Source organism: Hirundo rustica, chromosome 3 (assembly GCF_015227805.2).
Source record: "Hirundo rustica isolate bHirRus1 chromosome 3, bHirRus1.pri.v3, whole genome shotgun sequence".
NCBI lineage: Eukaryota > Metazoa > Chordata > Aves > Passeriformes > Hirundinidae > Hirundo > Hirundo rustica.
The window spans coordinates 23,126,652-23,148,144 of NC_053452.1; the positions used below are offsets into that span (position 1 = coordinate 23,126,652).

General features: G+C 48.2%; 1 protein-coding gene across 1 annotated transcript in view; it reads right to left on the bottom strand.

Annotated features, from left to right (window-relative positions):
• Window positions 1–346: 346 nt before the first annotated feature.
• Window positions 347–21,493, bottom strand: part of VASH2 (vasohibin 2) — a 33,992-nt gene continuing 12,845 nt past the window's right edge. Inside the window, exons 4-7 of the mRNA XM_040058287.1 lie at window positions 18,087–18,161; window positions 9,368–9,749; window positions 7,280–7,395; window positions 347–2,762 (exon numbers count right to left, since the gene is read on the bottom strand). Coding sequence (XP_039914221.1) covers window positions 2,693–2,762; window positions 7,280–7,395; window positions 9,368–9,749; window positions 18,087–18,161 — 643 coding nt within the window. The 3' untranslated portion in view covers window positions 347–2,692. The remainder of the gene's footprint in view (window positions 2,763–7,279; window positions 7,396–9,367; window positions 9,750–18,086; window positions 18,162–21,493) is intronic.

Genomic DNA, 21,493 nt, shown 5'->3' on the forward strand with positions numbered 1-21,493 from the left:
CACAGAATCTACTGAATCAAATAAGTTCCTCAGTGTTCCACTACAAAATATGACCACCTGCCACAACATTCAGCTTACATTGCTGAGAATTTGGAGGAGGCTACTTTTGTCATAGGTAGTTGTAACTAAAGATCTTTCTTCTACCTGTTAATGCTCAGGTTGATGCTAAGGATGACAACCTGTTTGATCCTGGCTGCTGTCTGGTTTCAAGCATCTGAATAATCTCATAGATGCCAGCATACTTAGATAGAGGCAACAGATTTCTGGGTCCATCCAGGTTACAGCTAAAAATACTGTTCAGTTGTCACAACCCTTGTTGAAAGGACAAAAAAACCCAAGTAAGTCATAAAAAAAAAAGACCACCATGATACTTTTATTGACGTTTCATGCTGTGCATATACAAGTGATGAGAAAAAGCCCAAAAAGTCATGCATGTTTTTCTAAACTATTTGACCACTTTGCTGTCACTTGAACCGCACTTAAGACAAATGCCATCATAAGCAAGTTTCAAGAGAATATTTCAGCAGAACCTCAAACAAGAAGCAAAAGCAATTTGTCAACACACCCCTACAGCATTAAAAAGCTTCAGTATCAGTTAAGAGAAAATAAATTGTGCTGGACAAGGGTAGAAACTATATACAGGCATTATTTGAGCTGAAGTAAATCATGGTTTCATAGAAAAAAACTTGCAGCAAATCACATAACATTGTGCTATAGGATACAGCTGATCAAAAATTTTTCCACATCATTTTACCCATGAAAAGTCATTAAAAAATTGTTTAGGTCACAAGACACTGGGCAGCACAAAGTTTGAAACCAAAACTCTGCAGCTGATGTCAAATTACATAAAAACTTTTACCAAAAGAGTATTTCCCCTTCTCTTCAGCTTCACACCCTAACCAAAAAAAAACCCTTACTGTGAACACAGGAGTGGAAAAGTTTTAGAGAAAGAGGGATGGGGAAAGGCCTTCCTGTTATTGATATGGTAAACTTGGATAAAGAAGTGTCACACTTCTGAAAAGTTTTCTTTCTAGAGCTTCTGAAGTCTTAATTAGTAGAAAACCTTTCACTGGCTGTAGAAGGTCTTGGCTTTTTCTTCCTGTCCTAGGCAGGTGAAATTCAGTTTTTTGAGCAATGAGGTCTGTGTACAAGCAATTCTTTCCTTCTGAATTCATTAATTTTCTGCCTGATAGAACTGTTCCAGGAGCTTAAATCATTCCGATTGAATAAGCACTACTGTCAATCTGTAACAGCATCCATCTTCATCGAGATCCCAAAACAGTAAGTGCCCAGGAGGGGAGGTACACCAGGCCCATGGCAGCATCATCTATGAGCACAGCACAGAGGGTAGAGGCTGGACATGTACAATAATCCAGTTTATATTCAGGCACCTAATGAAACATTTCTAGGAATGCAGCACTCAAATGCTTCCAGAGAACTTCTCTAAGTCAGATGGTGGACCCCAGCGAGTCTTACCGCATCACTTGAGAACACTGCTGTCCATCACAGGTCCTTAGCCAAGTCTTACAACAAAACAGCTGAGCAGGGAAGAAGCAGACAAGCTTGATTTTCAATCTGTTTCAGCCATACTTCCTTATTCAAGGCTGACTAAGCAGTTGTTACTACAGGTAGGAAAACTCCTTGCACAGCATGGCAGAAGGTTTTCAGCCTGCCATGCCCGATTTGATACAAGGTGTCAAGGCATCACCAGCGGAGACTGCTCAGCCTTTCAAAGACAAGGTTCAAATTTGCACATAAATGTGGAGAGAAAAGCACATAGACTCAGGTCAGCAATTCCCACAGTTTTTCCATTATTCCAGGTACTACATATATGAGAAAAAGATGACTTGTCTCTATAAAACAGCAATCTTTATGTTTTGTGCTTCAGCAGTGTAGTTCAGAAAGACTAAAAGCTTGTGACAAAAGTATAAAAAAATTATGAAAGTTTAAAAATTCATTATTTATCAATTATTATCATTTAAAAAAACCTCAAACCTCGTATCTTGCCTAACAAGATGTCAGTGTTAAGAATACACTTGCATATTACTATTACTTAACATCTTCGGCAACATGCAGAAAATAATAATACAGGTGGCAGTAAAACATCCAGTGCTGTTTTAATACTCCCAGTAATGCTGGGAAACAGTACAAATTAGTTAGAAAACAATAATACTGACAGTTTTGCATATCTATTAAGTCTAGTGAGGTAATATTGATACTTTAAAAACTTATGCCACTTCTGCACTGCTTGCTTTTATTGCTGAATTAAAGATTATTAGTGAATATGATTTCTTTTAATTGCACTGCACCCCAGCACATCTTAATACTAAGAATACGATTAGTTAGTTATTCCAACGCTACCACTTAGCACAAGGCCAAGTTCAATTAACACTTGTACAGGGAAATTATATTTGAAGAAACTCACACCACTGGAGTCACCTGCTACATGATGGGAGAGAAATAAAATCCCATCTCCTGGCAAATCTAATTTTAGGTTCTCTTCACTGATGCTTTTCTATATATTGAAATAAATACTGCCACCAAAAACAGCTACCCCCTATTTTCTAGGTCAGACTTTATTGTGAGAGTATGTAAGTTACTCAGCGGTCCCATTCCTTTTTCCTTCCAAGGGAGTGCAGGTAAAGTGCAGCGGCAGCAGCGGGAAGCCCTCTGGAGTGCGCGCACGGCTGTGTCAGATGCGGAGCTGGTAGCCCACCTCGTTGAGAGTAGCCAGGTCTCCTTTCTTGTCCCGCACCGCCGGCCTGCGCACAGGGAGGGAAGAGGGCGCTGCTGACCAGCGATCCCGCACGGCCGTGCGGGTGAGCGAGCACGGCAGTCACACGGGGAGAAGCTTGCCTCGGAGGAACTATGCCATGGAACTAATGCTGCCATCTCAAACGCAGTCCTGGGAAATCTGCTCCAGGAGCTACTGTGATCGAGCTGTCTGTGTGTGGCCTCTGAAGCCACGCACCAGTGAAGGACAAGCTGTGCCACCACACTGGGATCCAGGATGTGAGCCTGAAGCACCCCCTCCTCCTGACTTGAGGGGGGGCCTAAATGAGTAGCTAAGACTAGACACACCTGCCATCAGCCCTGGAGCAGGACTCCAGCTTTTGGAATAAAGCTGAAACAGCCGAGAGCAAACAGGCAGAGCTCCCCACATGGCCCCACTGCATGTTGGCTCTCCCAGCCTACCCCTTCCTCCTGGCTGGGTCTGTGTGAAGGGCTGCAGCCCACCAACCAGAAAACACAGGGTGGATTCCCTTCAGTCTCCTGCCATCCAACATTCTGATACCATTCACACACACATGGATGCTGTTAGGCCATTTAAGTATTCCAACAGCCTGAACCAAAGAAAACCTTGAGCCATCAGTCTCTCTCTTTTTAGCAAGCAATGGAAAAGCTCCTGCAACAAAGTTGTCAAACTAAAACTATTCAGCTGATTTAAAGTCTGTGGAAGCATCTAATCTGAGAGCTTATTGCAGGCTCTTGGCTGTTTTCACACTAAGCCGTCTGTTTGCTTTTCTAAAGACAGACATTGTTTAAAGCACACAATTCTCCAGTACTCTATAGCAGGTCTGCTTCCCTGCAGAAACACAGCTAAAGCCCCAGTAGCACAATGGGAGGCTGATCGTGGCTCCGGTGCTTTCAGCTCCTCAGCCCTGGTTTCCAGCTCTGTGTGCTTACTCTGCTCACTCTGCAGCAGATGTGACCCCTGAGTTTGCACAGCCAGGCTGGCACTTACCTCCCTGCTGCAGGCTGCCAGCCCATTCCCACCGGAGCAGCTCAGGGCAGGCAACAGTGCCACAGGCAGGCTAGAAACCAGGGGAAGCCCAGCCCTGCCTGTGGCACACACCAGGGAAGAGCTGTACTGCTGCAGTCCCAACATCTGGGGGTGTTTAGCTCACACATACACGTGTGCAACAGAGCCTCTGAAATATTTTTTCATTCTTTGATTCAATAAGCAATTTTTATTTTTTTCAAGAGCAGAACTGCTAACACCAGATCCCTGCTGAGAAACTGCACAGCATTTGAGAGTTGGGGACATTGCTATGGACAGCTAATGCTCTTCTGCCTAGCAGCACATTGAAACCTGTTCTTGGCCACTTATCTAAGAACGTCTCATAGTAACCTCACCATCCTCACTGCAGTACTACCCTACACCATGCCTCGTGTTTGTCTCCGTTTAAGTACTTCACAGGAGTGAAAGAGTCTTCACTGGTCTCTCACTTGCAGGAAGGGATCACACAAAGAAATCACTGTAAGAGAGTTTGCATTTTTCCACATTATTCCTTCAGAGCAGATGGGATTTGACTAACCAGTAAACAAGCTACAAGCTGCATCCCTCAGAGCTTGCGTAGGAGTCAGAGACCAGCAAGAGATGCACTGTATGAAATTTTCGGTGTCCTTCCTTCCCCCCCCCTCTCTCCAATTTAGGGATCCTCTTCACACCCTTTTCTCCCTCCCTTTAATTAAGGTCACAATATGGTTTTAATTAAAGCAAGCCTGGATGGTAGTACCTTCTCTGATTATCCAAGAGAGACGAGGAGTCACTGTACACCTATGGTGATGTGCCCATTTCCACCCATCCACAACTGTCTGTAGCTTTTAGCTGCAAACAGCCTGTCCTCCACAAGTTTCAGGAAAAGCCAGGACTTGAACCAGAGGCACCACAGATCCCATTCTCTTTGGCTGGTAAATGACCATATACCAAATGTGCCCTCTGAGGCGAGGGGCCTCTGCTTTACTGGCCCATCAGATCACCCTCCTGTCCAAAGCACCCTGGCCATGAGCAGGTGAGCAAGCTGTGTCCAGTTGCTGGGCACAGTCTTCACGAGCTGTCTGCACTGGAGCTGCCTGATTTTACATCCTAATGTTATCCTGCCCCCTTGCACATCCTGAGAAAACAGAATAGCAGAATTTCCCTTTCAGCAGCTACACTGGACTGGAAGCACACAAAGCCAGTGTTGCCACACCACTCACAGAACCTGCATGTTAAGCCTCAACATGAAATTGAAAAGAAATAGATCTGGTGAGCTGACATTTGGGAACAGAGATTCTCCAGGCAACTGCATGACCCTCCCTTCCAAAATCAGAGCAACTCTCCCAAACCCCTCCAGCTCTAAGCACTCCTGGTGAGGATGAAACACTGCATTGCCTGTTCCAGCACAGGTTTGCAATTTACTGCACCCTTCTGCTTTGGGACTTCAGAGGATGGGCAAGTGGACACAGTAAAGCTTCAGACTTACCAGACTACCCTGTCTATATCCTCTGTATTCATGTAGGATCACACCAGCTGTGGGCTAAGAGCACATGGACTGCTGCATAGCTCAGTTAACAAGCTGCAGTTTGTCTACAAACCAGCCTCCCAGGCAGGCATGTACTGGCTATTGCATTGCCACCTGTCCTGCAATGTGCCCCACTTGCCTTGCAGCTGCATTTCCAGGCTAAAAGGCTGTCATGGGCTTGCTGGCAGCCACCACTAACATTTACCTAATAAACTTGAACAATAAACAAGGATGAGAACTTAAACGTTTGTGGCCGTGAAATCCTCTTCCATCCTTCAGCACAGTTTCAGCCTTTGTCCTTCAGAAACAATCCAGCCAAGACACTGTAGTTCACCACTCCACATATCCTTCAGTGGGAGATTTCTCCCAGCAGGCCCATATAATTTTACTGTTGACGAAACCCAGGGTGTAATAACAGCTTGCCATCAGCAGGTGAAGCCTTTCAAATGATTGTGTTATTCAACCCCTGCCAGCTCACACTGGAGCAAAATACTTCTCTCCCCAGCAAGCTCAAGAAAGCTGTAATTACAGCACATGAGTAAGAGATCCACAAAGAAACAAAACACAGTGTTGATGAGCACAGCCATTCTTTAGCTAGGATTCCAGCCTAAAGCCTAGCAAACCTGACTCCTATTCTGTGTGTAACACAAAGGCCCCTCACTCCATCAGCTTCTCAGAGATCCATCAATATGGAGAAGAGAATACCCCATTCCTCCTGTTGTATTTCTCGCCTTATGTCAACCGCTGCGTGCGCTGGGATGTGCCATTCAGCTCACCCCTGAGCAGGGGATGCCATTCCCCCTTCAGGGCTCACAGCTCATCACACTGTGTCTGGGTCCTGCATCTCCCATCATGGTGACCCAGGGTTTATTTTAGAGTTACATATAACTTGCTCTCGGTACAGAGCAACAGAGCAGAACCGCTGCGCAGGTAACAGGTGCTGAAGCCACTGCACGGCCACCTGTACGCTCCCTGTCTTTCTGTCCTGCAAAAGCAAAGCTGCCAAGGAGGGATCAGTCCCTGCAGAGCAGAGCTCATTAGCTCTTTCAGAAAACCACCTCAACTGGAGAGTCTCCAAGCCCAGTGACACTCACTCCTCTCCAGAAATACTTGATCCACTCCAGCAACTTCGGAAGCGCTACCAGAAACTCAAAAATGAAACTGTTCCTCAAAGAGAATCTAGGAGGTGAAAAAGCCTGAAGCAGCTGAGCCCATTACAACTATAATTATCTATGCACTAAACAAGGAGCTCTCAGTGACGAAGCCCAAAGTACAGCATCGTGGACTGAGTGTGAATGAACGTGTAAAAACAAAAGCTTGCTGTGAAATCATCTGCTAATGTATCTTGAAGTTATCTTTAGAAGGTTAGTCTAATGTCTTTGTTAGCTGCTTTAAAATAAATAAGTGCTGAGACAGTAGTCTGGGAGCCTATTTAAAAGCAATGATCATAAATATCTGACTAATCTGGGTTACGTATAGGCTTTCACAGTTGTCAGCTTCCTGGCATGGAGCACTACAGCTAGAACTCAGGTCTGCCACATCACATTTGACTGAATGTAAAAGGCCTGTGGATCTGGAAGCACAGTTTTATCCATTTAGAGGTATTGCATCCATCCTTCCCCCACAGAGCTAAAGAACAACTCTTAACTACGACACACGTGGAGAGTGGCCTGGGGTTTTTTTTAACCTGATTAAAATCAAAGAATACAATTCAAGTGATGTTGTCACTTTGGAAAGACAAGTTTACTTTTCCACTGTCTCTGTAAGCTGCACAAGGACCAAGGACCCTGCAAGGAGGGGTCCTCAGGCAGCAGGAAGCACAGCAATGCCAGGACATCGGCAGTGCCCGCAGCTTCCGGAGCCTCTCCGGTAACTAAGGCACCTGGTGCCGTTTTCCTGCATGAGCCAGTGAGCACGGAGGTTTTGCACAGCAAAGTAACATCACCACCCTCCCTTTGTGCCCCAGCAGAGCCAGTGGCAGGAATACTCACGATTTATCTCTCCTGCAGGCCCGTCTCTGAGGGCTGCCTTGCCTCCGGCGAGGGGACAGCGACTTACCCCGGGATCTCTCCTTCATCGGAGAATGGGCACTTGAGGGCTTCAGAATCTGTGAGACAGGGGGGAGGGAAGGAAGTGGCCTTCAGTAAAGGCAATGATTCACTGCAAATAAAAGTTCAAAATAAAGGGCCTCATACAGTAGCAGGGATGGCACACAAAGAGCCTTCAGTCCCTTGGGGCTTATTCAAACCCTGCCCAGGTTAAGAGGAACTCAAAGCTGTTATAATGTGATAGCTGTTCAGGGGCCCCCTGCAAAAATTAGTTGGTGTCACCAGTTCAGTTCCCAGCTGAATACTGTCTCATCCACGGCTTTCTTCAGAGCTGGCAACAGCAAGAGATAAGAAAAATGGCTTTGAGCCTCAGCTGAAAGAAACTCGGGCAGCCAAATCACCCTCTCCAGCTTTTCTCACAGCAAACAGAGGTGACCATCTCTCAGGCTGGCAGCTGAACTCTGACAGTGAGGCTTTTCAGTAGGTCTCCAACTTGCCCCTATCCTCCAGGCCCTCCAACATCAGAGGGCCATCCGCAATACACTCACACTTCTGCACTGCTTTAAAGACCTGATCCTCCAAACTCAGCCAACTCACAATGGAAGCCCTCTGAATTCTGTCGTAACTAGAGGAAAAGATCAGATGCAGGGCCTTCAGCCTTCGAGGGTTCAGGGCTGTGGTCCTGGCCCTGAGGCACCCACCAGGACTAGACCCAGTGTCACAGCTCAACACACACAGAGAGCTGGTCCCTCTATCAAAAGCAAGGACAAAACTCAGTAAGTCACCCACCCATGTGGACTTCTTCAGCTCCTCATTTACCTCCTTTACTTGAGGGTTTGATACAACTTAGTTTATTGAGCCTTATTTTCTCATGTCTTCAAATAGTACCAAGAAATTTGGATTTATTCTTCAACTCACGCCTGCTTCAGCTGTTTGCTCTCTGGATAGTATTAAAAGCATATGAATAGAGAAGAAGGAAAAAACCCAAACTCAATTACATGAGTAATCAAGCCCATATGCTTAAGGCGATAGATAAAATGGTACAAGGTGGCCCTCAAAACTCCTTGGCAGGGCAGGAGAGACAGCAGCAGAACATAGGGGCTACAATGCCCCTGGCAAGGCTCGCTCCAAGGTCAGGGCAAGGGGGCAGCTGCCTCAGCCAAAAGGGCACGTGGCTGCTACGTAGGAGCCGTTCTTTAGCAGGGAAGGGGACGAGAACCCAGAATAACTTGGACACGATGCCACATACCTCTCCACAAGAGCCAGACCCATACTTAGCAACACACCTGCTCTGCTCTCGCTGCTGGCAGCCAGCTGGACAGGCACCAAACCTGCTTCCACCACGACCACAAACAGCTCCAGCCCATGCCAGGCTCAGAGGCACGGTCAGGGACACCCCTCATGCCCAAGGACAGCCAAACCCTCCAGGCCCCTGGCAGCCTGCCCTGAATCCCTGTTGTTTCCCAATGAGCTCTTCAGTCCAACCAGCCAGCAGGGAAGCACCAGTCTGTCAGGGAGTTGCTTTACTCGCCCTTCCCACATAACCTGCTCTGTGATTTAGCTGAGGGTGGTGGACATCAGCCCCCTGGTATGTCCTGCAAGGAGAGGCAACCACTGACACAGATGTCCCATGGCACCTCCTGCAGCTCAGGTGGAAAAAGCAGATCCCCCCTACCTGCGAGCGGGCCACACTTCCCAGCAGTTCCAGCCCCAGCCACGCTGATTCTTCCCAACCACCTTCTTCTGGACTCACTGAGGAAAGCAAACTGGGCAAGAGGTCCCTGATAGCCAGGGACAAGTATGGGTTCAAGTGTTTCCCAGGCTAAAGGGGAGATCCTTCAACTAAACAGCTGTAAGGGGTGGAAAGCACACCAAATCCTGGGGAAGCAGCACCGAGACAGATGCAAGCACCGCCCCCAGCACACCTGATTCCTGCATGATCTCACACTGACACAGAGCAAGACCCATCCCCGTAGGATGGGACAAGGCACAGCTGCCTCCTGAGCCCAACACCCACGTGCACGGACCTACCTTCATCCTCATATCCCTGGCAAACTTCTCCAGCTCCTTTCTGACTTCTGTGCGCACCATTTTGGAGACATTGAGGACCAGCTGTTTCCACTCGATGGGCTGGAAGCTGTGCGGCTCGTGCGGGACGTACAATCCGATTTTGACTTTTTTGACTGAATGCAAGTACTTTTTATAGGAGTCTTCGAAGTCGAAGATGAGGTCGCTCAGAGTTCGGTACGTGAGAGGTTTGTCCATCAGATCCGATCGCCTGCTCATGCCCAGCGAGCCGTAGCGGCCGTTGCAGTAAATCCCAAGCACCACGTGATGAAAATAGTTCCCTGAGAAGTGGGTTTTAAAGCTGATGGGGAATCGTTCCACGGAGGGCTGCCCGTTCGTTAAGTAGCTGGGGTGCACTGCATCAAGGCAACAACGGTGCTGGGAAAGCGGCAGGTACAGTTACACCTGCAAGACATCTTCGGCAGGTTTGGGGCTCTTAACTGCCAGGGCAAAAGGCTTTCTTGTAAACACAAACCTGTTCTCACTGCGCCCAGGTACAGCCAGTGCTGCCAGAACCCATCTCACTGCTTGGAAAATAAGGATGCAATGGTTCAGACGGGGAAGGGGGTGACTCTTAATCACACTTACGGGAAAGGTAAAAGCCACAACATTGTCCAGGCCAGCACACCCAAAGAGAGACCACCCTCCCTAGACCTGTGGAAGCTCCCCACTCGATATCAACATCAAACTCCCACGCTTCCAAAGGGAAAAGCATTTACCTCCTTTTCTTGAGGGTTTGATACAACTTAGTTTATTGAGCCTTATTTTCTCATGTCTTCAAATAGTACCAAGAAATTTGGATTTATTCCTCTCCAAGGTGACAGTCTGCCTTTTCTTCTGTAAACTGGCCCTTGACATTGCCACTCCTCATGTTTTAGCATGTTACCATTGTAACACATTGGTAAGAGGGACCAAAGGAAATGTCCAAGATGAATAATTAATTAGATAAGCACAGAGGCATGGTCAGAAACAACGCTGTTAAAAAGCAAACCCTGTCCCTGGAATCACTGAGTGGCCGTTTCAAAGGCACAGGAGAGGCCAGGAGCAAGCTCCACGCAGTGTAGTGTGTGATCTCAGAGGGGAGCTACGTGCAGCTCACCTCCTCGGGAGGCTGCTGGCCCGTGCCAGGGCAAGGACGGGCAGAGAATCCCTCACACAAGCAGCTCTGCGTCAGCACCGACGTTGCACGCAGCTCCCTGCTGCTAATCCCGGGACAGCTGAAACTCACCCTGGCTCCACGTGCTGGCACCTGGCCCCTGGGACAGCAGGTGCCCTTCCCCTCTGCAGCTGAGGCCCCCACCCACGCCTGGGGGATGGAGGAGGGATGACCAGAAAAGGCTGTAGCAAAACGCTCCAGCCTGGGGTTACCCCAGCCAGAGGCACCTGCTGTAACCTTGGAGCCATCCCTTGAGTCAGTTGGTCACGGTGCTGCCACTACAAAATACACCAGCCCAAAAGGCAGCACTGCCAGGATAGTGCCGGGGTATCCTGACAGATGGAGGGAGAACTGGGCTCAGTTCCCACTGAAGCTGCAGGAACCTGCTCTGTCCTGGATTCTGCGCTGGGAATCACCAGCATCCCCTCCTCTCCCTAGCACATGCCCAAAAAGGAGGTATTTCACAGCAGTGAAACAAGAGCCGCCGCACAGCTGAGATATCCTGGGATGTTACTGTGACCAGCCCTCCTCCCCTGCCTGCATAGCAGGGCTGCCTGACAGCTGCTGGGAAACTGAGAGCACAAAAAAGCCTTTGTACCAAAACTGTAAAACACAATTTGGGCTCAGTTCTGGTTCTGCCCAGCTTAACATGCCACCACCTCACCACCAGTGTGATGCCCTGGGATACTGACCCCTGCCTGCACCCCACATTTCACCTCTTTGTTTTTTAGGAAGGCATGAAAAGCACATCCAGCGGCTCTCATCTCTCTGTAAACCATTTTCTCAAGGGACTATTTCACCCAGTGTTTGTTGAATTTCACAAATTCAAACTTTCGGCTTCTGGGTAAATGCATGAACCAACTAATAAAGAGATTCATGAACTGCGCAGAATCTGAGGTCAAGAGCAAGGAGTTTCACAAACAAACAAAAGAAAAAACAGGCAAGAAAAACACTGGCACAAAACTTTCAGAACAGCCACAGGGAAGCTTTTCAGTTCCATGTCAGACATGTTTAGCTGCATTCAGTGCTAGATGTCATCAGCTTTAGCAGCCTGGAGAAAATGTGTTAGAGGGTAAAGGAACAGACAACACTGCGGGCTCAGCTCATGGTGCACTTCACTGGCTGTATGCCCACGGGTCTGGAAGACTGTGCCCAGCAGAGCACAGACCTCCCTAGCACACACATCTGTCACCCAGCCAAGGCCACGTGCACCCACCTCCTGCCCCACTGCCATCAAACACAGACACCCTGCAGGGACTGGCAAAGCCCACCCCAACATCACCTAGGCAGAACAGAAGCAGCTCTGTTTGCCTTAGGTGGTCTCACTGGGTCACTGATGCCTTCGGACTAGCTTCTCTGAGAAAAATGCCTTCACCCCACCACCAGTAGATGATTTATAATTAAAGATAAAAAATACACTGCAAGGGCAGAATGGGGCCCAGCGCCATTATGTCAACTGCAAAACTCAGCACACACTCACCTCATTTCAAAGGTCACCTTGCTTCGGGCCTTAAAAGGTGCATCCTGTGTACATCAAAGCCATGTTACAATAATTTGTGTCCTATAGACCGATTCTTGCAAAAGCCCATTGTATTTATCACTCTGTGTAACTGAAAAAGCACTATCTTTTATTAACACCTATGAAGCTTTCAAACATCGCCACTATTTTTCCCCCTCATTATGAAAGGGTTTTCACTCTGCTCCCCAAGTGCCTTTCTGTTAAGTCCATACAAAGCTTTGGTGGCCACCTGCCACACATACACACTTCTGCCACAAGGGCTCAGAGAAGTTGCAATTTAATCTCATTAAATACTTAGTAGGAGTAGAAGGATCTTTTGAGGGCAAAAATTACCCGCCATCAAATAACGCAGCAACAACCGCTGCGGAAATTAACCTTTAGGTACAGGTGGCTTCTGCTGAGGGACTGTTAATGAGAGTCCCCACCCGAGATGAAATGCACAGCAAATGGGCTGGAAAGGCACATCAGACCTTCCCCTCTGTCCATGCATCATTATTATAGCTTTTCCTTTCTGCTCTGCCCAAGGAGAGCTGTATTGTGGCAAACAAAAGACAAGCACACAGCAATGCTGCAGCTGTAATCACACTTCTGAGCTGGGACTGGAACTGCAGGATGGAGAGTCAGGGAGTGAATTAGATGTCACGAGAGAGAAGCAGTGCAGAGCAGGAGAGGGCAAAAGCAGCTGCAGCAAAGCTCAGTGGCCTCCTAATCCTGGGTCTTCATGACAATCAAGATGATGGAGCCAGGCTCTTCTCAGTGGTGCCGACCAACAGGACAAGAGGCAGAAACTCAAGCACAAGAAGCTCACGGGTCAGGCACAGAAGAGTCCTAGCAAACTGGTAACATCAGCCAGAGTCCAGTCACTGGAGGGGTTCTGCAGGGCTCCATCCTCAGCCAAGGTCTCTTCAACATCTTCATTAACAACATGGACATAGAACTCCAAGGAATAAGTAAGTCTGAGGACAGCATCAAATTGAGAAGAGCTGTTGACTCCTTCAAGGGCAGAGAGGCGCTGCAGAGACCTCAACAAATCAGAGAGATGGGCAACCACCAACCACACAAAGTTCAACAAGAGCAAGTGCTGGAATCTATACCTGAGAAGGGGCAGTGCTTCACGCCTTAAGAGCCCAGCAAGGGTGTTTTTGCTGAAATCTGGCCAAGATGAGCACAGAAAACTACAGGGTGTCTGTCTCTCCCCTTTCCTGCCCCTCCCACGGGCTGGGGCCATGTGCAAGTGCCACTGGGCAGCAGTAAGCTGGAGGGATGGCAGCAGGCTGGGGAGCAAGCAAGCAACTTCAGTTACATCAGCACTGCTGAAGCTGCTAGCACAGAGCAGCATGTGGAGCAGGAGGAAAATAAATCTCACACTTCAAAACCATCAATAAGGCTTCAGTAAAACCAGAGGAGTTGTTTTTCCAAGCAACTGCTCAGAGGGCCCCCAACCACCAGCAATAAACACTCAGGTTCCCAGCTGGAGTCAGACAGCATTTCCCATGGGCTTGGGATTGCTTACTGTGAGGCAGAGTGCTACTGAGCCCACATATGGATCTTGTCTACATAGAAGGCCCAGAGTTCCCCCTGGCAGCTCCAGGGTCCATGTGGGAAAGGCTCAAGCAGCTGGTTCAGCTTCCCAAAGAGGAACTGCCAGGGTGACATCCCTTAGATCGAGAAATCTACTCAAAATCTTGTGCTTGGCTACAGTGAGAGGTGACTAGCTAAAGATTCGACCACGACAATGTAAGTAATTAAAAGCTCTCTCCCAGCTCTTCACAGCCACCACAGGGGCTGTAGATATTCAGCACGATCTTCCCTTCCCATATTTCAGTTAGCAAGTGGGTAAAGCCGTAGACAAGCATGCAGGAGGCAAAGCAAAGCACTACACGGACATCAGTGTCCTGCAATGACTGCAAGAAACTCTCCCCCTCACTGAAAATACTCGCCCCCAGCCCAGGGATGTACCTGCTGGCCTGGAGGAGATGGCTGGACCCAGACCTCCAGGGGTGATAAACATCATCCGCTGATTGCATCCGCAGAAGGAACAGCGCAGAAGCTACTGAATAATTTCTCACTCCTGAGACACTTTTGCTCTTCTCCTGCTTGTTCAACGATATTACTGGCCAGGGGCTCTAATACCCTGTGCAGGTCCAAGCGTTACCTCACATGAACTGGGAGAGGGATGCTGAAGACGGCAGGAGTGATTTATGCTCAGCCAATGCAGACGCGCTCCGCAAGACTCCCCAAGGAGGGAACAGTGTGCAGCGTCCTTCCCACCCCCCGATATTTTGCTCTCCACGTTTTAATAAAGTGAATGCAGCACAGATAAAATTCCCTTGGCACTTTTTGGTTTACTATTCCCTTTCATGAGCTCAAATCAATTGGATCTTTGCTCAGAAAGAGTGGGCTGAATGCACCATTACTCAGCTGATTTACAATTGAACTGAGAAACGCCCTGGGGAAGACAGCAGGAGGAATGCTTCTGGTTAGGCACTGACAAGCAGATCATGCAAGCAGAGAGATATGAAGCCAGTTCAGACAGCTACACAGAGAAAAAGAGCTGAGCAGACTGCTGCAAAATAATACTGGAAGATGTGTCTGAGCTTTCAATCGTCTCAGAGCAGCTGCTTCCTTGGTGTCTGCAGACAGGGTAGCTCAGTACTTTACCTCACTGCCCTATAAAAACGCTTCAAGTGCACAGGCAATTATGCAAAACTTAATTCTGCACCAAGAGGGATTATAGAAGCATTTTATAAGGAGTCACACAGTAAAAAGCCATTGCACAAGCCAGCGAGCAGCTCAATTAAAGTGACATCTCGCTAAGCCGCTCTGTGCCAGCTGGCCTTTGAAGGAAGGCTCACGCCGAGGGTCCGCTGCAGCGGGCTGTGCTTTTCAGTATCCAAGCAACACCCAAGGCCTGCCAGCACACAAATTACAGCTGTCCCTTATTTCCAGATACACGGGATGGAAACAGAGGTTAACACACACAGGGCTGCTCAGCTCAGGCCTGTGTGAAGGCACTGGCTGGAAACCCAGGAGAGGGTAAGCACATCTTCTCTGGAAAGCACCTCACCTTGGAACGCTGCTGGCCTCACCATGTCTGCATCCAGAGGGCAATGCTGAAGATCAAAATCTCACAGCTGATAAAAAACAGCAAACTTCCCCACGTGCCATGCCAAGGTGCCTCCCCAAAATCCTCCTCCTGCACATGCATCCCAGCCCTACGAGGTTCCATATGGACACAGGCTCCGTACCAGCCACTTCCCACACACACAAGTTCAGGTGGGCCATCCACTCACCACTGCTACACTCTTTGTGTACCCACACCTCAAGCGAAATACCTGGGGTTTATAGTGAATGAATCTTGTAAACTTAAATGCATCTGTTACTGGACCACCAGCTCTCAGACAGTTTCAAGACAGGCAGCAGAAGTCCTAGAAAGACAAGCCTGTTCCATACTCTCCCCCCTGGCTAAACCTTCCCAATTAAAAAAAAAAAAAAAAAAAAGTTTGCCCTGAGTTTGGGGTTTTTTAATTAGCATCTAGAGACAGAAAAATTCATGCGCCTCTTAACTCTGAAGAAACCTCCAATGACAACAAATAGTATAAAATACAGCTTTTGACTATTTTGCTACCTTCACTTCTCAAAAAAAAAAAAAAACCCAAACCACCAAACTGAACCCACAAGTCAGGTTTGAGGCAAGTGAAAAACCAGCAACAACACTTTTAGGTTATCATGGTTATCTGTAGGCCACTAACCACCCTTTGCTCCCGTGGTACGCGGAATAATCAGCTCATTGCTAGAAATACAGCACTGCAAGCCATGGTGCAAAGCAGCATCAACTCCACCTGGGGATTATTTTCCCTATTCCTTTCATCCTCAAATAGTTTGGGATGCAACTCTGACACAAGCGTAAGCAAAACAAATCTACTGACATCACTTAAAGAGAAATCAGTTAATGTAAACTCTTTGGGCTTCAGGAAAGTTTTCAATACTGTTACTCCCAGTACTCTCCTGGACAAAATATCCAGCATGCAGCTAGAGAAACACATAACACAACAGGTGAGCAACAGGCTCAAGGGTCAGACACGAAGGGTTACAGCAAATGGGGCTACATGGGGCTGGCAACCACTCACCAGTGGGGTTCCACAGGAATCCTTTTTAAGGCTGGTGCAACATCTTCATAAAATACTTGGATGCAAGACTCAAAGGTATGCTTAGTAAGTTTGCTGATGACACAAAATTGGGAGGAGCTGCAGACTCCCCCAAGGGCAGAGAGGCCCCGCAAACAGACCTTGACAAATTGGAAAGTTGGGCAAACACCAGCCTATGAAGTTTAACAAGGGAAGTGGCAGATTCTGCACCTGGGACAGGGCACACCCGGTTGTGCGGACAGACTGGGGAATGAGACATTAGAGAGCGCCACCGCAGAGAGGGAACACGAATCAGCAGTGCCCTGGCAGCCAGGAGGGCCAACCCTGTCCTGGGGAGCATCAGGCACAGCATGGCCAGCCAGGCAAGGGAGGGGATTGTCCCCTCTGCTCTGCACTGGGGCAGCCTCACCTCGAGTGCTGGGGGCAGCTCTGGGATCCACAATATAAAAAGGAAATAAATCTATTAGAGAGCATCCAAAAGAGGGCAATGAAGATGGTCCTTGAGGGGAAGCCATACAAGGAGTGGCTGAGGTCACCTGGCTAGTTCAGCTTGAAGGAGACTGAGGGGAGACATTGCAGTTACCACTTCCTCATGAGGGGAAGAGGAGGGGCAGGCACTGATCTCTCCTGTGTGGTACCCAGTGACAGGACCCAAGGGAATGGCCTGAAGCTGTGTCAGGAAGGTTCGGGTTGGTTATTAGGAAAGCGTTCTTCACCCAGAGGGTGGCTGGGCACTGGAACAGGCTCCCCAGGGAAGTGGTCACAGCACCAGCCTGACAGAGCTCAAGAAGCATCTGGGCAACACAGGGCCTGAAAGTCAGTGGTTCTTGCGGGTTCCTTCCAACTCAGGATATTCTATAATTTCTCCTTCTGGAAGGGCTTTGAAGGGGATTTGAGTCTCTCGTTGCTATCAGCCCCCAGGACCCCAATCCCTCCAGCTGCATGCAGAGCCTGTCAGCATACCCAGGCATACCCTGTCAGGCAGAGCCACCTCTCAGACTCCAATCCGAGGCCTCTCCCTGGCACACATGGCTCAGCCCATCCCCTTCCCACCCCCCAGCAGCCATCGATTCTCACAGGCACTACCTGCCAGCTCTGCCAGCTCCTTCTCCCACGGGAGGGGGCAGCAGCAGCCAGCAAAAGGCTGCACAGACATCCCAGGAGATGGTTGGCTTCGGGGCTTATTTTTAGTTGGGATTTGTTTTAAATGAAACTTGATCATTTCTGACAAGATGTGTCTGGCAAACTGTTCCTGTAGCCCTGCCTCGCTCTCCTCCAGTGTTTTAGGATGGAGCAGGTTGAGTTATCAGTGACAGCACCAGAGGGTGGAGAAGCAAGTCAGTGTCTAGATGACTGAAGACTGAGTAGGAAGCAAGCATTATGTTAAGGGTAAGCTCAGATGTTTAACTGTAATACACACGATTCTGCACAAAGCACAGCTGCGGGTTCAGAGACAAAAGCTAACACGACTTGGCCTCGTAAACATCAGACAAACACAGAACCCACGCTCCTCGGGTGTTACCAAGCTCCAACAACAACCAACAGAGAAATGCTGACAAAGAAAATCGTGTAGACAGGTGCTTATCTGGGCGCTTTGGGTCAGATCCTGCCATTATGCAGATTACCAGGGCAGGAGGCAAAGTCTGCATGGCCAGACCACAGCACTTGTGAGCTGGCACACAGCATCCCAACTCCCACCTACAAGCCCAGGCAATTCAGCAACTTGGTGATGAATACCAGGGCAGCTCTCCAAGCTGCTGGCACTCACCTTTGGCTGCGACCCTCTCGAACACCATCCGTGAGGGGCAACGTGCTAAACAGAGCTGCAGTGGAAAAAGCCACAGGCATGTGAAAGGATACATCCCCAGGATAACTGCTTCAAGGCATTTGATAGGCAAGGACTCCCTGGTCATTTCTTTTGCTGTCTCCATTAACCTGGAACAGAAACAAAAGTTTTCAGTCCTTCCATCTAGAGCAATTGACAGGAATCAAAAGGTCCTCTCATACACCAAGAGCCAGGCACCTCCAGTTCTTATCTCAGCAAGAGCTGGTGAACTTGATTCTCCCTTTCAGTGACTTTGTCAGAGTCCTGGTAACTTCTGGAGGATGATGGGAGGGAGGGGGGAAGAGGGGAAAAAAGAATATATCTATATATTTGGCATCCCAGTGCCTTCCAGCCCGTGAAAGGGGATGGGAGGAATGCAGTCCTCTCTGCCTCTCACAGCAGCTCCCTGAGCATCACTTCAGACTGTAACACAAAACCCCACCGAACTGCACGAGCTGGCAATCATGGAAATCCCAGAGCAGGACTGAGTTCAGTTTATTTTCAAAATAACCCTGGCTCTCCTCTGGAGGAAAAACAAACAAACAAGCCAGGAGAGAAAGGATGGTTACGTGGCCCCCTAAAAGCCACAAGTGCCTCCATAATCCCATAGCTGTGGCTGTAGATCAGAATTTATTGCCTTTTTATCAAAGCCTGCTCTGCAGAAAGCTCTACTGACACAGACACTTCACACCCCTACAAACTAAGTTATTCTCTTGCTGCTGCTCCACGCCTCCTGTAGACAGGAGAAGTGGCAAAATCCACACAATTTCCTGCGGGAATGCAGGACACTACAGGTGCCCAGGATTTTGCAAGTTCCCAGAGTTTAGTTACAATCTAGACACTATCTCTGGAATACAATTATTTGACAGGGACAACACTGTGACAAGCAACAAGCAACCTCAGGTCAGCTGAGAAAGCTGTTGTGCCAGACTGGCACTGCACTGTTAACCTAGTAGGTAACCTACCCCCTACCACAAACAGATCCTGAAATCCTGGACAGTTAAAAAAAAAAAAAAATATATATATACTAGAAGCAGTATAAAAAGGGCCAGAAGAGTCATATCCAATACCATACAAAAAAACACCCCCACTCCCCCCCCAAAAAAAGTGCAGCTGGAAACTAAGCCAAAAGATAACTTATTTTGCAGTCTTCCCTATCTATATCCTTTCTCTGGGAAGAGCTTTGTAAACAGATCCCTACTCTAAGGAAATACAACATTAAATGACAAAAATATTTGTATTAGAGAAGATTATGAAAATACGCATCTGAAACCGTCAGAGTCCGTTTCCCCCACTTTCAGATTCACCCACCCCATGCATTTTAAACCTCGTGCTGAATGCAAGTGACAACAGAGCTTCCACTGCTATTACAGCCTGTCACAGCCATTTCGTGTCCCATTTATCCCAGTCAGAAATTATCTTTTCATTTGTAAACAACCACCCCTCACACTCTGCCGGCAGTACAGAAGACTAATTAGAGTCCGCCTGCCTCCTCCACGCCCGCAGTCAGCCGCAGAAGGCCAGAGAGCTGCTGGAAGCACAGAGCAGCCCCAGCGAGGGCACACAATGGGGCTCCTTCATGCCCACAGAGGCTCCCCGCTGGTCACCGCAGCGGCCCCTGCAAAGCCCTGTCTCAGAAGCGTTATGTGCAGACGAGGCATGGGAGGTACCCATAAACAAGATAATCCACTGAATTTCCAACCTTCTAGCTACACGGGAGTTACCAAAAAAAAAAAAAAAGGACAGCTGGTTGTGAATGTGCATCACAAGGAAAAATGTCGAGCTGTAGAACCAGTTCTCTGCAAGCCATTTGGTGTGACCTATGCCTGGCCAACACGGTCTGAGGGGCAGGGCCCATCCCCTCCTCAGGCACACGCAGCAGCCTGCCCCTGGAGCCAGGAGCTGCAGCGGGAGCTGGCAGCTCCGAGGTACCAAGGGAGCAGGACAGAGATGAGGATCTGTGCGAGGGCAGCGCTGCTCAGGAGGCAGCAGCGGCTGGCAGCAACCCAGCACCCACCTGCGCTCCTGGGACAGGCTGTGCCCTCACACACATCCACCCTGGATGTGTGCTGGGGAGCGCTCTGCCAACAGCTGGCCTTCTCTGCATTTACAGAAGGACCGCAGGGTTTATGTGCGTGACCCAGTTCAAGAGGCACTGAGAGTTTTTCTTCCACTTTTAACAAGCTTGAGTCGAAGCATGGCCTTAAATCCGGTGTTTGTGTTGGAAGCAGAGCCTCTGGAGAATCCCCAAGCCGCTGCTCTGCCCAAGGTAGCACAAGCCAAATCTAAACCGTTCCTCAGAGATTATTTTTCAGTCTGCTTTCAACTGATTTCTCAAAAGCCTGGGAACCCACCAGCTAATCTATCCTGTACTTAACCTTGCATCTAAGAAGGTCCCCTAATGTTTAAACTAAATCCTTCCCTTTTTGCAAATTAAATCAGGAGCTATTTCTGCTCTCCACAGTGGAGATTCACCATCTCTCCTCTTGCTACAGACATTTGTATATGCAAAAGACTGTAATCGACCCTCTCCTCTGTAAAAATGAGCAAGCAGACACCAATTTTTATTTAATTCTTCCCTCACTCCTCCTGAAAGCTTCCCCCTTAGGTTATGATTTTAGGACAATGTTTGTTTCTTTCAGTTTTGCAATCCCTTCAACCAACTCACTTCTTACAATCCTTTGGCTAAGGCCACAACAGTACAAACAGATCAATTTCCTTCTGAATCCATCTTTCAGTGCATATTTGCAACCAAGCCAGCGTGCTGTTGGCTTTTCCCTGCTGGCCTACACTGAATTGGGTTCTGATGGCTTTTTGTAGGGTTTTTGGTTGGTGTTTTCAGTGGGGTTTCTTTGTGGGTTGGTCGGGAAGTTTTGTTTGTTAGATGCGGGGAATTTTTTGGTTGGGCTTTTTGGGTGAATTTTGTTTGGTTTCTTTTATTTTCTTAAGCTCAGCTTCTTCTTTGCAAAACTAGCCTTTTGGTCTCCACAGCTGGCTATTCCCAAACCCTCCTATGCATTTGCCCTCACTAAATTATCTCCTGTTCGTTCCAGCCCAAGAGACCGCTCTGAATATCCCAGTTTCACTTTTCAAAGCCTTGTCACCTTGTCCAGCCTGGACTGCAAATCATCCATCAGCAAACAACTACTCTTACCCCACCATTAAAGAAAAAACTGAGCTGGGACAGACACTGCACACCTCAGCTGACAATCTCTGCTAGGCAAAGTTGGTAAAGTGCCACTTTCTACGTGCTGCTTTTCACCAAGTCGGGTCCTTACATTAGATAGTTTTATTTAGACTCAAGGTTCCTGCCTTATCTGCAGAGATAAGATGTGGCCTTACCAAAAGCCGCACTAAAACGAGGAGTTATTACACCCACGTCTTCTCCCTTGTTGACAAAAGTTCTTAACACACTCACAGAAGGAAATTCTCAGAAACAAAC